This window comes from Chiloscyllium plagiosum, chromosome 11 (genome assembly GCF_004010195.1).
Source record: "Chiloscyllium plagiosum isolate BGI_BamShark_2017 chromosome 11, ASM401019v2, whole genome shotgun sequence".
NCBI lineage: Eukaryota > Metazoa > Chordata > Chondrichthyes > Orectolobiformes > Hemiscylliidae > Chiloscyllium > Chiloscyllium plagiosum.
The window spans coordinates 62,494,838-62,513,387 of record NC_057720.1 but is presented as its reverse complement, the minus strand read 5'-3'; the positions used below and the strand labels follow the sequence as shown (position 1 = coordinate 62,513,387).

Below are 18,550 nucleotides of genomic sequence, written 5' to 3'. Positions count from 1 at the left end.
CCTACAAGTAATGAAAGAACGAACTGTGGATGATGCAGATCTGCAACAAAAAGCTGAAATTGCTGGAGAAACTCAGCAGGTTTGACAGCATCCGTTAGAGTAAATGTTTTACATGGAGTCATAGAGATGTACAGCACGTTAACAAACCCTTCGGTCCAACCGTCCACGCCGACCAGATATCCTAACCTAATTTAGACCCATTTGCCAGCATTTGGCCTGAATCCCTGCAAATCCTTCCTATTCATATGCCTTTTAAATGTTGCAATTGTACCAGCCTTCACCACTTCCTGTGGCAGCTCATTGCGAACATGCACCACCGTCTGTGAGAAAAAGTTACCCCTTGGGTCCCTTTTATATTGTGCTCCTCTCACCCTAAACCTATGCCCACTAGTTCTGGACTCCCCTCAGGGAAAATAAACTTGTCTATTTATCTTCTCCATGCCCCTCATGATTTTATAAATCTCTATAAGGTCACCCCTCAGCCTCCAATGCTCCAGGGAAAACAGCCCCACCCTATTCAGCCTCTCTCTATAGCTCAAATCCGCCAACCCTGGCAACATCCTTGTAAATCTTTTCTGAACCCTTTCAAGTTTCACAACATCCTTCCGATAGGAAGGAGACTAAAATTGCACAAAATGTTCCAACAGTGGCCTAACCAATGTTTCATACAGCTGCAACATGACGACCTGACTCCTATACTCAATATTTTGATCGATTAAAAGAAAGTATACCAAACGCCGCCTTCACTATCCTATCTACCTGCGATTCTACTTTCAAGGAACTATGAATCTGCACTCCAAGGTCTTTGTTCAGCAACACTCCCCAGGACCTTACCATTAAGTGTGTAAGTCCTGCTCTGATTTGCTTTTCCAAAATGCAGCACCTCTCATTTACCTAAATTAAACTCCAACTGCCACTCCTTGGCCCATTGGCCCATCAGATCCAGATCCCGTTGTACTCCGAGGTAACCTGCTTTGCTGTCCACTGCACCTCCAATTTTGGTGTCATCTGCAAACTTGCCAACGTTCACATCCAAATCATTTGGAGAAAGGCTCTTCTTCAGAATGTCACAAAGAGGAAGGTTTTTGAACAGTGTTCATCTGCTCTAAGGAATTTCTGACACTGATCCCACTGAGGTCAGTTTCCACCAAGGGCTATAACAGAAATTGTTTTTATCTTGTACCAAAGTTGGTGTGGAATACAGGCATGCTGCTGAAACCCGCCAAAATCATCTGTGTGGAAACCAAACAATAAAATCCCTGGTCAGGAGCTGACATTTCCATGTAAAGTTCAGGGATCAATCTAGCTGCTGATGCACAGCCAGCAGTGCACTTTTCTTGGAGATCAATCCTCTTGCCAGTACTCTTCAAAATATACATCGGTTACCTCTCTGAGAAAGTCATGGCACTTATCCTGCAACTTCGCTCTGGCTTTCCAGGCTAAAGAACTTCAGGACACTTGGCAAACAGTCACTGAAAATCTAAATTATTTGGGAGCTTACTTTGGAAAACAGAAATTGTAATGATATAGGGCCAATCTATCCAAGTTTTCCTCATAAAATAATTCTCCCCTCCTCCTGCTGGGGTCAAGCAAGTGAAAGTTGTTTGAACTGCTTCTAACACATTTATATCATTCTTTAAATAAGACAAGAGCTGTGTGTTGTAGTCAGGTCTGTTCTTTTATATTCAACTCTGCTTGTTGTAAATAACCATATTCCATTTGCCTTCCTATTTACTTGCTGTATCCTTTATATTTATGAATTATATTGATTTCATTTACTTTCAAGGTTCGGTCAGCACACAGTGCGATATTTATGGCCGGTGCAGCTGCAAGCCAGGTGTGCTGGGAGACAAATGTGACCATTGCCAACCTGGCTACCACTCACTAACTGAAGCAGGGTGCAGGTAATTGGAAGTATGCTGTATTGTAGTTTCTTTGCCCTTTATGCATTTCCAGTGATGAAGGTAACGTAATTAACTTATTTTTGACAGCTGTTTATGATAAGTATCTAACTGCTTATTAATATTAACACATTTATTGTGCTTGTGTATTACCCTTCCCCTTTACGCAATGCTTTCTGTAAGTTTTGATCATTACGTGGAAACTGCTGTTAGCTGTTAATAGCAGATAAATGATTAATGTGCACATGTAACTGACCCCGATCACTACTTTATGCTGGCATCAATCGGTTTCTTTTAAATAGTTAACACCTCCTCTCATCGTAACATAACCAACATTCATTTTATATTAGCATTTGCTGGTGCAATTGATGTTTACTTCAGTTGATGGATGCATTCAAGATCAGTGTCTCTCAGGATGAGAACAGAGGCATGCAGATTGAGAGTGATGAAAAGTGGGAATTTCAGATTTCTGAATGAATAAGTAGAAAAGGATTTTGAATTGATGCTCCCATACGTTAAACTTGTGAGTTGAAAATAAATAGCTGCTTCCACTTTCAGGCAGTGCTGGGCTGGCCTTCAATCTGTACACAGGTAGTGTCGCATGTGCAGTGAACTATAAAATTCAGGAAATACGGTAACTGAGATACACAGAACGAGCTCAGCGCAGGTGCAACAGCTACCAATGGAACGATCCTGGTTCAGGAGCAAGAGATCAAACAGTAGCTTCCTGGGAGGGTGGTGATGGATTGGAAACAAATTGTTATTGAAAAGGATTGCCACTTTTTCTCCCAAAAGCAGCAATGCAATTTCCTCGTTCAGTTCCAATCTCTCCCAGTTTTTTTTTAAAGACTTCCTATTCTGGTTGCACGTCATTGATGTCAGTGTTGCTAACTTTTCATGCCATTACAGTGGCAGGAGTTACTCCATAGACAGCACTGCATTTCTGGCTGAACACTCGTGTAGATTCATTCTAAAAGTTTCTGCTGTTAGATACAGAGAAGATCTAGTTGGCTAGCCTGAGCCTTGTGAAAGTAATTGCTGTCTTGATAAGGAAGTAAAATATTCATGTAGCCAAGTGAGGAGTCAATAACTGCAGAAAGAGGAGGAAGAACTGTGACAAAAAGAACTCTGTATATTAGCTTGTTAGCCTATTTATTCAATGAGCTGATATTAAATTGAAGTGAGACTGTCACTTCAAGGCTTCTTTGTGTTCTAAAGGAAATAGTAATAGCTCATAAGTTGCTTGGTGCATAAGATGACCCCATATTTCCAACTCTTGCAATCATGTTTTGCTTGTAAGTTGAACCTCCTTTTTACACGTGACATATTCTGCTCATAACAATAGCCTCCATTATATGCTCAAGCTAGATGTTTTATTATGCTATAACCAAGCATCAGGGATCAAGCAGACAATACAGCTTGTGTAGTGAAAATGTATAAGATTTTAAGAGAGACAGAGACAAACAGCAAAAAGAAACGAGTCTTACAACAAAATAAATGAAGTGTGAAACTGGTTTCAATTTAAGGGTTATAACATATACCAACTTCTTAAATAACTCTGCTATAGCAAGGAAATTCTGTTGGCGAAAAATGTCTGAGTGTGTGGAATAAGGAATCTGCCATGAAGGCAAACAAGACCAAATCTGTCATGAGGGACCACCCAGTAGCCTGATCTAGAAGCATGTTCCTCAAATTGTCAGAATAGCTTTGGTGTCAACAGATTTTTAAACATATATCCCAAGTCCAACATAGATTTCAGAGAAACAGCTAGTTGGTTTGATTCCTTTATGGAAGAGAGTCTAGTGTTGTAGCAGAAGATTCAGATTACTCACACTGCTGTCAATTTTTAGCAGTTCTTCATTAGACAGTGGCAAAGGGAGAAGTACCCATTATGGCAACATGGATGAAATACTCATGAATTTTCCTTATCCAGCGGTGAAACTGCAATGGAATGGATCAAAAGCAGTTTTAGTGAAAACCACAGGATGTGAGCAAATAAGACTTCTGGTAGTAACCCGTACAGCTGACAGAATGAAATTATGGACATTTTCAAATGTAATACCTTTTATAAATAAAAATAAGCTCCCTACAGGTGTTTTTAATGCATGTGCCAAATAATGATCAGAGGGATGAGGATTAGGTCAAATTATGAATTTGATAATGGGCATCATGCTATTGGGCTACAGAGAGTAGGGCTTGAGAGACCTGTTCAGATCTAGAGATGCCTCTGAAGTAACAACACTGGCGTTGTGGTTATAACAGGAGAGCTAACATCGACCATTCGATGTTCAAATGTTTCCCAATTAAGCAATTCAAAGATCACATTAGGCGCAATGGAATAGGTTGATGGAGAAAAACAATTTCAAAGAGTGCAAATATTCACGCTATCCTGCTTGTTGTTTTGTGTGGTCTTGAAATGCTTTCATTGTGTTTAAATGTATCATTATACAATTAATTTATTCAAATTGTCATGCCACATTAATATGAATTATCTATGTATTTCTTTTTCACATCTCAAAATATCAGCAATTATATTCTTGTTGACAATTCATATTTTTTTATTCCATGCGCAACTTGGAATAACAACATAATTATTTTTGGAGGCTTCAAAGGTTGACTTGTAATATGGCATTATGGTAACTAGAAATACTCTATTTCAATCTTCCAAGAGTGAGCTAGCTTTGAAATTTTGGAGAACTGCTGACCAACCTAAATGCTCTTAAAATCACCAAATGCTTTGTTGTATTATAATTGAGATACCGTATTTAATAAAATATGAAACCAAAAGTACAATCTATTGCATTTGCACTTCCATATGGGGTATTCCATTTTAAGATAACCACATTGTTAACTGCATGAGAGTAACTTCAATAACTGCTAGTCAAGTAATTAGAAAATGCTGAAAATACTCAGCAGGTCGGGTAGCTTCTGCAGAGAGAGAAGTAGTCAGTATTTCAGGTAAATGTCATGTTAAAACATGGAAACATGGAGTGAAAGAAGAAAAGGGAAGGTCTATGTTACGATGAAAACTGAACTGGTTAAATAATGAGTTTATGATACAAGGCAAGATAAACTGGCAATGGAGCAAGAGAAAAAAGGACTATGGTTGTAAATGGTAATAAAGGGATCAATATTGGATGTGTCTGAGGGGAGTAATAAGGGAATTGTTTGTGATGTGCCTTTCACCATTGTCTGAGCTATAATACTTTTCAAGTCAGTGACCTTTGACAGAAATGAAAACAGGATTTGCTGAAAAATCTCTGCAGGTCTGGCAGCAACTGTGGAAAGAAAGCAGAGTTCACTTTTTGGGTTCAGTAGAGACAATAGAGAATAGGTGCAGGAGTAGGCCATTCTGCCCTTCGAGCCTGCACCATCATTCATTGTGATCATGGCTGATCATCCTCAATCAGTATCCTGTTCCTACCTTATCTCCATAACCCTTGATTCCACTATCCTTGAGAGCTCCATCCAGGTCATTTTTTTAAATGAATCAAGAGACTGGGCCTCCACTGCCCTCAGGGGCAGAGCATTCCACACACCCACCACACTCTGGGTGAAGAAGTTTCTCCTCATCTCTGTCCTAAATGGCCTACCCCTTATTTTTAAGCTATGCCATCTGGTTTGGGACTCACCCATCAGCGGAAACATGTTTCCTGCCTCCAGAGTGTCCAATCCCCTAATAATCTTATACATCTCAATCAGATCCCCTCCCAGTCTTCTAAACTCAAGGGTATACAAGCCGAGTCGCTCCAATCTTTCAACATAGTCCCGCCATTCCAGGAATTGATCTCGGGAACCTACGCTGCACTCCCTCAATAGCCAGAATGTCTTTCCTCAAATTTGGAGACCAGAACTGCACACAGTACTCCAGGTGTGGTCTCACCAGGGCCCTGTACAGTTGCAGAAGCACCTCTTTGCTTCTATACTCAATCCCTTTTGTTATGAAGGCCAGCATGCTTATTAGCCTTCTTCACTACCTGCTGTACCTGCATGCTTACCTTCATTGACTGGTGTACAAGAACACCCAGATCTCTTTGTACTGCCCCTTTATCTAACTTGACTCCATTTAGGTAGTATTCTGCCTTCCTGTTCTTGCCATCAAAGTGGATAACCAGAACTGAAGAAAGGTCACTGGTTCCTCAACATTAACTCTCCTTTCTATCTGCAGAGTTCTTCCAGCAATTTCTGTTTTTACTTATATTTTCCAGTATGTGCGGTTTTTCTTTTCGCTTAGTGTCACTGACTGGAAATGTTCATTCCGATTTTCTCTCCATTGATGCTGCTAGACCTGCTGAGTATTTCCAGCATTCACTTTTGCATTAATTGCTGTTGCTCCACTTGCCATTTGTTCTAGAAGTTTTGGATTAAGTGCAAAAGCACTTCCCAGGTTTAGGTGTCACTATGTTTCTTATGTGCTTTCTCTCCTGGCAGAGCATGTGCCTGTAACCCTGCTGGCAGCACAGCAGAATGCATTGTCGATACAGGACGTTGTATGTGTAAGAATAATGTCGAGGGATTCAACTGTGAGAGGTAGGTTTATGGGATCTTTTGTTGAAGATGTGATTCTAACATTTCAATAAAAATTCCGTCTTTGTTTATTTGTTATTTTACATTAGATTACGTAGCATTAACGGAGCAGCAAAAACCAATTTACATATGTCAGTGTTTATGTTCCACATAGCTGCCTCCTACCCTACTTCACCTCACCTTACCACCATTTCCTTTGGTTCATTTCTCCCATGTGCACTTGCCCACTTGCTTTGAGGATGGCAAGGGGTGATCTTTCTGTTCAGTGCCATCTCTCTGTTTCTAATTCCTCCTCTTCCCTTATTGCTCCTCCCTGATCCTTCCAAGGGTTCACTCTCCTCTTAGTCCACCTTTCTCTGGAGACCTTTGTTAGGGACTGTGTAACAGACCACCAAAATGGCTGAGACTTTTGCAGGAGGTTATTGCAAGTCACAAGCTAACCTCACTAGACGTGGCCTCTAAGCTCTGTGCACAATGGTGATCCCAATATCTTGTGTTACAATGATAAAGAGGACCTGTGATATCTGGATGCTGCAGCAGATGAGATGTTGCAGAGATTTGCACTGGTGAGAGCATAGTGTCTTTGACCATATGCCTAGAAAATCACAATCTCCTTCAGCACTGGTATGTATTTATATCCGTGTCTCTTCACCTCTCTGTGGATCCTGTGTTTCAGGCAGTGTATCCTTCTGTTACCATGCCTCTTATCATCCTAACTGGCTGCCTGGTGCCTGGCATTATGCCCTTTCTTTGCCAGCTGCTGCTATTCAGTACTGTGGCTTTTATTTCTGTGGCTGCAGCCCCTGTTTCCAGCTGTATCTTTCATGGAGCTCAAAGTTCAAACAGCTTTGTCCACTACTCGATGGCCTCGCAATGCTATGACAGTGATGACCCTTTATTCTTAATTCTTAAGTTCTTAGTTCAAGACAGGAACCCCAATTGTAATGCTGTAAGTTCAAATACAGTAGTGCCTCGACTTACGAACTTAATCCGTTCTGGGACCTGATTCGTGAACCGAAAAGTTCGCCAAAGACGAACTGCTCATACCTTAGTTCGTACCTTGAATTTTGTACGTATGTCGAAGCAAAATTTTATGTACAATGCTGTTCGTAAACCGATTTGTTCATGAACGGAGTCGTTCGTATGTTGAGGCGCTACTGTATTTCAAACCTTTCAGCTTTCAAAAACATTTTTACTTTTGTTTTTAAATGCTGCCTAATTCATGATTTGCCCAAGGCATATCCTTGCTTCCCATCCTCTGCTTCTAAATGCTGAGTCATAGAATTTTACAGCACAGAAACAGACAGTTTGGTCCAACTTGTCCGTGCCAACCAGATATCCCAATCTAATCTGGTCCCATTTGCCAGCACCTGGCCCATATCCCTCTAAACCCTTCCTATTCATACCAGATGCCTTTTAATTGTTGTAATTGTACCAGCCTCCACCACTTCCTCTGGCAGCTCGTTCCATATACGCACCACCTTCTGCATGAAAAGTTGCCCCTTGGGTCACCTTTAAATCTTCCCCTCTCACATTAAAACCATGCTCTCTAGTTTTGAAACGTACTATACTAGGGAAAAGACCTTGGCTATCCACTCTATCCATGCCCCTCGTGCTTTTATAAACCTCTCAGGTCACACCACAGCCACTGATGCTCCGGGGGAAAAAAGCCATAATGTTCAGATTAGATTAGATTACTTACAGTGTGGAAACAGGCCCTTCGGCCCAACAAGTCCACACCGACCCGCCGAAGCGTAACCCACCCATACCCCTACATTTACCCCTTTACCTAACACTACGGACAATTTAGCATGGCCAATTCACCTGACTTGCACATCTTTGGAGTGTGGGAGGAAACCAGAGCACCCGGAGGAAACCCACGCAGACACGGGGAGAATGTGCAAACTCCACATAGTCAGTCGCCTGAGGCGGGAATTGAACCCGGGTCTCTGGCGCTGCGAGGCAGCAGTGCTAACCACTGTGCCACCGTGCCGCCCACATAATGTATTCAGCTTCTCCCTATAACTCAAAACCTCCAATCCCAGCAACATCCTTGTAAATCTTTTCTGCACCCTCTCAAGTTAGTTTAACAACATCCTTCCTATTAAAAGGGCAACTAGAATCATATGCTGTATTCTAAAAGTGGCCTCACCAGTACCCTGTGCAGCCATAATAAGACCTCCCAACTCCTATACTGTATTCTGCCCAATGAAGGCAAATGTGCCAAATGCCTTCACCACCCTCTCTACCTGCAACTCCACTTTCAAGAGACTGTGCACCTACCATTCACTATATAAGTCCTGCCTTGGCTTGCCTTACCAAATGCAACACCTCACATTTATCTAAATTAAGCTCCCTCTGCCACTTCTCTGCCCATAGGCTCAGCTGATCAAGGTACTGTTATACTCTGAGATAATCTTATTCGCTGTCCACTGATGTCATCTGCAAACTTATTAACCATGCTTTCTATATTTACATCAAAGCATTTATATAAATGACAAAAAGCAGTGGCGCCAGCACCAATCCTTGCGGCCCACTGCTGGTCACAGGCCTCTAGTCCAAAAAGCACCACTATCCTCTTCTACCTTCAAGCCAATTTTGAATCCAATTGACTAGTTCCCTTGGACCTTTTCAGGAAAGTTTGTAAAACTGTGGGAGGAGGGCAGTTAATAAGCTAATAGTTGCATTAATTGGCTTGGTACTTGATATGGGTAAGTTTGGAGGCGCACGCAGTCCTCTGCTCTTGGGGAAGATCAGGCAGGTCGAAAAACAAGGTGGGACATCTAGTTGTGTACACATGCAATACTTAACTCCATACTGAAGGATTTTGTTGATTTTTCAAGGTTAAGTTCTCAGCTATATAGTCACTCTGAGCATCCAAATTCCATGGAATGCTGCACTATTTTCTAGAACTTCTCTAATGTCTCTTGAATGTGTTTCTATTCACACGAGCGATTAACCCAACTTAGGAGGATGTTTTGATCATCTGTGAAATGGATCTACTTAATGTAATTAGCCTAATAACTACTATCTGTGTTGTATCCTTGATCAAAGAAAGCTGTTGGGTCTATCCACAACTGGGCAATGCTTCTTTTACTTAGTGCCTTAAAAACTAGTCATCCAAAGCAATTTGGGTTCTACTACTAGTTTTACCTGAACATCCACCTTGAAATTCTTCAGAGCACAGAATGTTTCTTTGCTGACCTTTTGGATTGTAAATGTCACTTAATTTGGGATGGTTAATCTCCGGATTCTAAAATATTACACCTTGGGATGCAACAGAGATATCTCAGATTTTTGCTTCAGTTTGAGAAATTGTGCTTTAAAAATAGCTATTTTAAGGCATGTTTAGTTCAGAGGAGTTATTACATTCAATCACTGAACAGGCAGCTCCTTTGTATAGTTTTGTTGTTTTGTCAGGATGCTGGCACAAAGAGATTTTAAAATGAATTCAGATTCCAGATTTGAAAGTCATGTGGAAGCTATACTGAATCCAAGTATTTTCAGAATATTAATGTGGAAAAGTGTTGACTTTTGACATGCATAAAATTAAAAGATCCTCTGGTACAGTGTCAATAATATTTGTTAGTCACTGTTTATCCCTCAACCAAAATCACTTCCTTTAAAAAAAAATTATATTCGCTTTTATTGCTTTTCATGTGATCATGTGATGTGTAAATTGGCTTCACATTTCGTACATTATTGCATTGATTTTATTTCAAGAAATATCCAGTTTGCCTGTAAACCACTTTGCTGAGGTACTAAAGATGTTATATAAATGCAAGTCCTATTCTTTTCAGCATCATCTATTTTAACAGGAACTGAGTCTATTCTATATATCTCACATTCCACCACTGGAAAATATTCATTTAATCTCTCATCTTACTGGAGGTTGAATTTTAAACCTGTTTCCTCTAGTTTTGTGGCCATGATCCAACTCAAATAACTCTCAGACATATCAACATTTATGTGTCTCAGCACTTTTAAAGATCCGGATCATGTCTCACCGCAGTTATCTTCACTCTACTGAAAACATGTTCAGCTCTGTATATTTCTTCTTGTCATTGACTCCTCCTTCACCGAACTCTCCCACAACTTCACTGCTGCTTTGGTACGAGTTCACCTTGGACTTCTGCTGTCTGTAATCTGTGCAAATGAAAGGTTCATCTTCAATACTTGTACATGCTGTGAGCTGGCCTAGAATGTGAAACCTTTCAGCAGCTAACTTTTAAGCAAAAGTAACTTCAGAAGTGTGTGTTATTGTCTTCTGTTATCTTCATTCAATAGTAACAAAGATTGAAAATTTTAATTGGTTGTTGCTAAGTTGTAGCTGAGGAAACCAGGCTTTGCTTGGGTTCAGCGCATTGATTGAGTTTTATTAAATGAAGACTAAATCACAGCCTGGTTGTTTTGCAATCAAGATTATTTGGTTTTTATGTTGCATGGATAAGAATTCAATAACTTAGCAAGGTTCTTAAATATGAACAAATTAGTTTGAACTGGTAGCAGATGCATTCCTAATGAGATATTTTCTTTACTGTAGATGCAAGCCAGGATTTTTCAACTTGGACCCCCAGAACCCTCATGGCTGCACAGCCTGCTTTTGCTATGGTCATTCATCTGTTTGTAGCAAAGCTGAGGGCTACAATGTCGAGAAGATCACATCAAGCTTTGATACAGGTGTTGCTGAGATTTTCTAATGTATACACCTCCATATTTCTCGCTTTGGCCACAGACTTATTTGACTTGGTGTCACTAAGCTTAATGCAGACTTGACAAGTATAGTAACATCCAGCTCAGCCTCCAGTTAAAAACTAAATTGCATTAAACAATTCTCAATCTGAAAATCTGTATTTTATGTATGTGACATTTACAGTTTAAACTAAAGATTAAGTTATTTTTGGTCCATTGATTTTTATTTTTCTAGTGGAACATGTCCAATTTGCACATCACTCTTATCTTGTTCTCTATCTCTTAATTTCCTGAGGTAGGTAATAAAAACCATAGTGTCTAACAGATTATCTCTAATATCAAAAGGTAATGAAAAAAATCTTTGAAAGATCTTAATCCAATATTTACCCCCTCTGGGGTCCAAGCCTACTTTATACAATGTGTTCCATAAAGTATTTGTCTGTATTTTGACTTACTCCCAGTAACTAAGCCCTTTGGATAATGTTTATGTAGCTCTATGTTAAAGGAATTAACCTACACCGTAATCATTCACTTTGCACACACCTTTTTATATCTGCTGTTTGGATTGAACCTGATGTACCTTCCAATTTCTTTAATTATGTTTGTTACAGTTAAGAGAGTACCTTGTACAAAACTGAACTGAAACTTTAATGGATATGATTTCTGGCCTGCTTTCAAGAGTTGAAAGTTAGTTTCTTGTATGAAGTATGTACCCAATCAATTCTAAATGATCATGCTCTGCAGTGGTTACTGTATTTCACTCGGATCCTGTTGAGCTGTCAACACACAGTAGAATGTACATAGTTTCCGCATAACAGCGTTGAATTAAACTGTGGTAACAGGTCAGAAGCTAGTGCATTGTTATGCTTATAGTACATCATGAAGCGTCTGTTTACTTTTTTTTGATGTGTAGGCAATGATGGATGGCAGGCTGAGCAGCGAGACGGTACTGAGGTCCTGCTTCAGTGGTCCCCAGTGAGCCGTGACACCTCTGTGGTCTCTAACGATTATTTCCCAGTTTACTATATTGCTCCTGGTATGTAAATTCAGTCATTGTACAATATGTCATCTTTTTCAAAAATAAATTAGTAGAACTGATGTGAACATTGCTGCTGCATAACACAGCAAACAGAATATTTATGGAGTTGATAGCTAAAGTTGAAGACCTTTTAACCATCTGAAATTATATAAGTTATTCTTCAAAGGGGTGTATCACTTCCTTAGAGATCTGCAGACCTAATCACTGGTTTTCCTTGTGTTTTTTTTCTAGCAAAAATGTTGGGGAATCAGCTGATGAGCTATGGTCAAAACTTCTCTTTCACTTTCTATGTGGACAAGAGAGACACACGTTTATCAGCCGAGGATCTAGTACTGGAAGGAGCAGGCCTGAGAGTAACCGTTCCACTGATAGCTCAGGGAAATCAGTACCCCACAGAGAGCCCGCAGAACTATGTCTTCAGGTGAAATAATGCATATTGTCTGTAACACAAGTCATTAAAGTTAAAACCAGTAATCATTTTTTAATCATGTTGAATTACACAGACTCTGTTTTGGACTCCAGACTTTGAGCTGTTCAAAATATATGCACAGCATTCTGTGAACTTAGTAGTAAATAGAATTTAGAACAGTGTCCTGGACCCTCCTGGCCTGCTTGTCACACAGGATCGGCATCTCTGCTTCTGTGGAGATTATGAACTGAAGCAACAAACTTTTGTAAAGGCACAGGAAGCAGGGAATACTTAATATAAACCACTTATTCCCTTTCTTGCTTTCTTCCCCCACCTTATTGTCCTCAAATCTGCAATGGTAGCTGTTTGCTTATTTCAGAAAAGCAAAGCTGGACAAGAATTTTGTGTTGCATCAAGGCAGAACTTAAATAGTAACTGCATTAACTATTTCTGCAGCAAGCAGTTGATTGGATGTGTCCAAGACAACCTGGAGTTAGTTGTTACATGCTATCGCAGCGTTTGTCATGTATAAATTATGCAATGTGAAACCCTATGCTGCCCTGAAACAATAAGTTGGTATCTCCATGACTGATAGCAGAATCAAAGTCTTTTTCTTCCCTTAAATTTAACCCATGCTTCAGCTGAGTTGACTGCCAGGCCTCAGAGGTAAAAACTTATCAGTGTTGTGCACTGAATCACCCGATTCCTTATTTTCAAACTATCCATTTAATTAAGAACAGACTTTATGCCAACTCCCTGTGAGTTTTTACTTTTATGCTCTCTGATTCAATTGTTGTTCAAGGATCTGGTAAAAAAGAAACATGTAAAAACTTACTTTTTGAGATAACTCTGCAATAAATACTGCATCAAATACTTATGTAACTGTTTATAATCACTTTATTTTGTTGACAGACTTCATGAAGTAACAAGTTATCCGTGGAGGCCACAGCTTTCTTCTTTTGAATTTCAGAAGCTTCTCCACAACTTGACAGCTATCAAGATTCGAGGCACATACAGTGAGAATAGTAAGTGTCCCCTGACCAAGCTGATTTCTGACTCTTGACAGTCGGGACGATGCATAGCCCATCCGAGCAGTGATGTCTGCAAAGGGAGCCAAAGGTTGAGCTTTCCTGCTGAAGTATACTTTGGTTCCTATGCATGCTGTAGTACTTAACCAAGCTTGGTTGACAGTAAGAGTCAGGAATTACTTACAAATGACAGCAACCAGCCTCCTGCCTTCAGGCTCAGAAGCAAAGTACTTCAGCATGTCTCACTTTTAACAGCTGGCTGCAGGCAAGACAGCTTCTGGAACAGGAGCTAGAAGTGGGACCTGGCTGTCAAAATGAACCTATTATATTGCCAAGGCTGAAACCTGAAGTGTGGTCTGCTGAAATACTGGATGCAGAGCATTGTTGCTGCAGCTGTACCTCTAATGGTCTTATTGGAGAAGGAGAATTGATAACTCCAAAGGAGATACAAGCTGCAACACAAGGCAGAGGTATGTGAGAGTGCTCCACCACATTTCAGTGGTGATTGAATAGATATTGGATGTTCCTTAGGCAAAGCTGAGGAGTAGGTCTCCTTGGGTACTGCTCCTTTGCTGTATTGCCTTATCTTCCTACTCTCTCTCTCTCTCCAGCTGCTGCACTGCCCAAACATGGCCCCTTCTCAAGTGGAGTTCTGAAAACAGTAAGCAATCTTGCTTATCCAATGGCATGTGCCACTATGCACTATCTACATCTGAGTTTTGTAAGAATTCTACTTTTAGATAGCAGTAAAACTTTCATCAGCCACAGACATAAGGTTGATTTCCCTTCGCACCAGTTAGCCAGAGGTCAGGGTGGTTCCCACACTTGGTCCTTCAACCTGCTACTTTCACTGCCAAACCCTTTGACCAATATCCAAGCACAGACCAATAGCACTGGCCCCACCAAGCAGCCTAGTGGTTCCGTAAAGAGCTGTACCCCAGGCACAATTGTGGCAGTTATCAAGGTCGTGGGCAGTGGTGACCTACACTATTAGGACATGAAGCTCTGCACTGTCAGCCTGAGAATTCGCCTCCCCTTTGCTACTCAGCCTCTTCCGCCTCTTCTTCAACGTCCCCTTCATTCTCAGCTGTAGAAAAAGGACTGGTGCATAAACATGTGTGCTGATCTCTGCAAAAACGTGATCAAGTCCCTGTGCACGGAGTGCCTTGAAGTCACTGCACAGGCAGGTGCTTGCTAAAGACTGTCACAGTCAGCTAGCTGATACAGCCCTGAGGCACATGCAGACATGGTCTATTTTGGTATGCTGAATAATCACTGATTATTTCAAGGGATAGGGAAGCTGGAAACAATATTGTATTGAAGAAAGATATTAAGTCATTGTATACATTGGATGCAGAAACACATAGGAGTAGGAAAATTCTGCATTCTTTAATGAAGCAAGTTGAGGAAGAACTTGTAGAAACAAAAAGAATAGTCATCAGATCCCTTGCTGAAAAACCATGTGAGTGATGCTTGGACATGCCTGCTGTACTGAAGTCTATCAGCGCTATACAAACTTGTACCGACAACTTACCAAGGGTATGCAATGGGGCACATCTCTTGCGTAGAGTTTGTCCCTCTTGCTTAGAAGGGAAGGTGGAAGAGGAGCAGAGTATTAGTCACTGGGGATTCCATAGTTAGGGGGACAGATAGGAGATTCTGTGGGAACGAGAGAGACTTACGGTTGGTATGTTGCCTCCAAAGTGCCAGGGTTTGATGTCTCTGATTCTGTTTTTGGGATCGTTGAGGAGGAGCAGCAGCAGCCCCAAGTCATGGTCCACATAGGCAGCAATGACATAGATAGGATGAGAAATGGGTATTTAAGACAGGAAATTCAGGGAGCTAGGGTGGAAACATAGAGTTAGAACAAACAGAGTTGTTATTTCTGGTTTGTTGCCCGTGCCATATGCTAGTGAGGCGAGGCATAGGAGGAGAGAGGAGTTGAGCACGTGGCTACAGGGATGGTGCGATAGGGAGGGTTTTGGATTCCTGGATAATTGGGGCTCTTTCTGGAACCTCTACAAACAGGATGGTCTTCAGGAGGACTTAAACTAATTCACTAGGGGGATGGGAACCTTAATTGTAGTTCCATTATACAGGAGGTTGACAATAGTGAGGTCAGAAGTAAGGTTTCAAGGTCTCAAGAGGGTACCGGCAAGCAAGAAGTTGGTTTGAAGTGTGTCTATTTCAATGCCAGGAGCATCCGGAATAAGGTGGGTGAACTTGCAGTATGGGTTGGTACCTGGGATTTCGATGTTGTGGCCATTTTGGAGACTTGGGTAGAGCATGGACAGGAATGGTTGTTGCAAGTTCCAGGATTTAGATCTTTCAGGAAGAACAGAGATGTTAAAAGAGCGAGAGGTGTGGCATTGCTGGTTAAGGACAGTATTATGATGCAGAAAGGACCTTTTGAGGCCTTGTCTACTGAGGTAATATGAGCTAAGGTTAGGAATAGGGAAGGAGAGGTCACCCTGTTGGGAGTTTTCTATCGGCCTCAGAATAGTTCCAGAGATGTAGAGAATAGGATAGCAAAGATAATCCTCGATAGGAGTAAGAGTGAAGGTTACTTGTTGTGGGGGAATTTAACTTTACAAATATTGACTCTGAATACTAAATTCAAGTACTTATAGCTGGGAGGAAAAGTAATTATGATGCAGTTAGGCAAGATTTAGGGTGCATAGGATGGAGAAGGAAACTGCAGGGGATGAGCACAATTGAAATGTGGAGCTTCTTTAAGGTACAGCTACTGCATGTCCTTGATAAGTATGTACCTGTCAGGCAGGGAGGAAGTGGTCAAGCAACAGAGCTGAAGTTGAAGCACTTGTCAAAAGGAAGAAGAAGACTTATATTAGGATGAGACGTGAATACTCAGGGTGTTTGAGAGTTACAAGTTAGCCAGGATAGACCTAAAGAGAGAGCTAAGAAGAACCAGGAGGGGTCATGAGACGTCGTTGGTAGATAGGATCAAGGAACACCCTGAAGCTTACTACAAGTATATCACAAATAAAAGAATGACTAAAGTAAGATTAGTGCCAGTCAAGGACAGTAGTGGGAAATTGTGTGTGGAGTCAGAGAAGATAGGAGAAGCGCTAAATGAATGTCTTTTTCCAGTGTGAATATGGACTAAAAATAATGTTGTCAAGGCGAATGCTGACACACTGGCTACTAGACTCGATGGGTTTGAGGTTCACAAGGAGGAGGTATTAGCAATTCTGGAAAGTGTAGAGTTGGATAAGTCCCTTGGCCGGATGGGATTTATCCTCTGAGTCTCTGGAAGCCAGGGAGGCGATTGCCAAGCCTTTGGCTTTGATCTTTCTGTTGTCATTGTCTACGGGAATACTGCTGGAAGACTGCAGGATAGCAAATGTTGTTCCCTTGTTCAAAAAGGGGAGTAGAGACAACTCTGGTAATTGTAGACCAGTGAGCCTTCCTTTGGTTGTGGGTAAAGTTTTGGAAAAGGTTATAAGAGAGAGGATGTATAATCATCTAGAAAGGAATAAGTTGATTAGGGATAGTGAACATGGTTTTGTGAAGGGTAGGTCATGCCTCACGAACCTTATTGAGTTCTTTGAGAAGGTGACCAAACAGGTGTATATGGATTTCAGTGAGGCGTTTGATAAGGTTCCCCACAGTAGGCTATTGTACAAAATACAGAGGCATGGGATTGTGGATGACTTAGTGATTGGGATCAGAAATTGGCTAGCTGAAAGAAGACAAAGGGTGGTGGTTGATGGGAAAGGTTCATCCTAGAGTTCACTTACTAGTGGGGTACTGTAAGGATCTGTTTTGGGTCCACTGATGTTTGTCATTTTTATAAATGACCTAGATGAGGGCGTAAAAGGATGGGTTAGTAAATTTACGGATAACACTAACATCGGTGGAGTTGTGGATAATGACAAAGAATGTTGCAGGTTACAGAGCGACATAGATAAGCTGCAGAGCTGGGCTGAGAGATGGCAAATGGAGTTTAATGCGGAAAAGTGTGAGGTGATTCACTTTGGGAGGGGCAACAGGAATGCAGCGTACTGGGCTTATGGTAGGATTCTTGATAGTGTAGATGAATAGAGAGATTCCGGTGTCCATATACATAGATCCCTGAAAGTTGGTAGATAGGGTTGTTAAGAAGGCATACAGTATATTAGCTTTTATTAGTAGCGGGATTGAGTTTTGGGATTGAGGTCATACTGCAGCTGTACAAAACTCTGGTGCATACTTGAGTATTGTGTACAGTTCTGGTCACCTCATTATAGGAAGAATGTGGAAGCTTTGGAAGGATTCAGAGGAGATTTACTAGGATGTTGTCTGGTATGGGAGAAGATCTCATGAGGAAAGGCTGAGTGATTTGAGGCTGCTTTCGTTAGAGGGAAGAAGGTTGAGAGGTGACTTAATTGAGATGTAAGATAATCAGAGGGTTGGATAGGGTGGACAGTGAGAGCCTTTTTCCTCTGGTGATGGCTAGTACGAGGGGACATTAGCTTTAAATTGAGGGGTGATAGATATAGGACAGACGTCAGAGGTAGTTTCTTTACTCAGAGTAGTAGGGTCCTGGAACAGACCTGCCTGCAACAGTAGTAGACTCGCCAACTTTAAGAGCATTTAAATGGTTATTGGATAAACAAATGGATGAAAATGGAATAGTGTAGGTTTGATTCCCCCCCGACGTGGTCGACGATGCCCTCCACCGCATCTCTTCCACTTCCCGCTCCTCCGCCCTTGAACCCCGCCCCTCCAACCGCCACCAGGACAGAACCCCACTAGTCCTCACCTACCACCCCACCAATCTCCATGTACATCCGCATCATCCGCCTTCATTTCCGCTACCTCCAAACGGACCCCACCACCAAGGATATATTTCCCTCCCCTCCCCTATCAGCATTCCGTAAAGACCACTCCCTCCGTGACTCCCTCGTCAGATCCACACCCCCCACCAACCCAACCTCCACTCCCGGCACCT

General features: G+C 41.4%; 1 protein-coding gene across 1 annotated transcript in view; it reads left to right on the top strand.

The window, feature by feature from the left end:
* Positions 1-18,550, top strand: part of lamc1 (laminin, gamma 1) — a 315,576-nt gene that overhangs the window by 243,912 nt on the left and 53,114 nt on the right. Inside the window, exons 6-11 of the mRNA XM_043699529.1 lie at positions 1,787-1,904; positions 6,333-6,431; positions 10,972-11,108; positions 12,034-12,156; positions 12,391-12,580; positions 13,481-13,593. Of these exons, the coding sequence (XP_043555464.1) occupies positions 1,787-1,904; positions 6,333-6,431; positions 10,972-11,108; positions 12,034-12,156; positions 12,391-12,580; positions 13,481-13,593 (780 nt within the window). The remainder of the gene's footprint in view (positions 1-1,786; positions 1,905-6,332; positions 6,432-10,971; positions 11,109-12,033; positions 12,157-12,390; positions 12,581-13,480; positions 13,594-18,550) is intronic.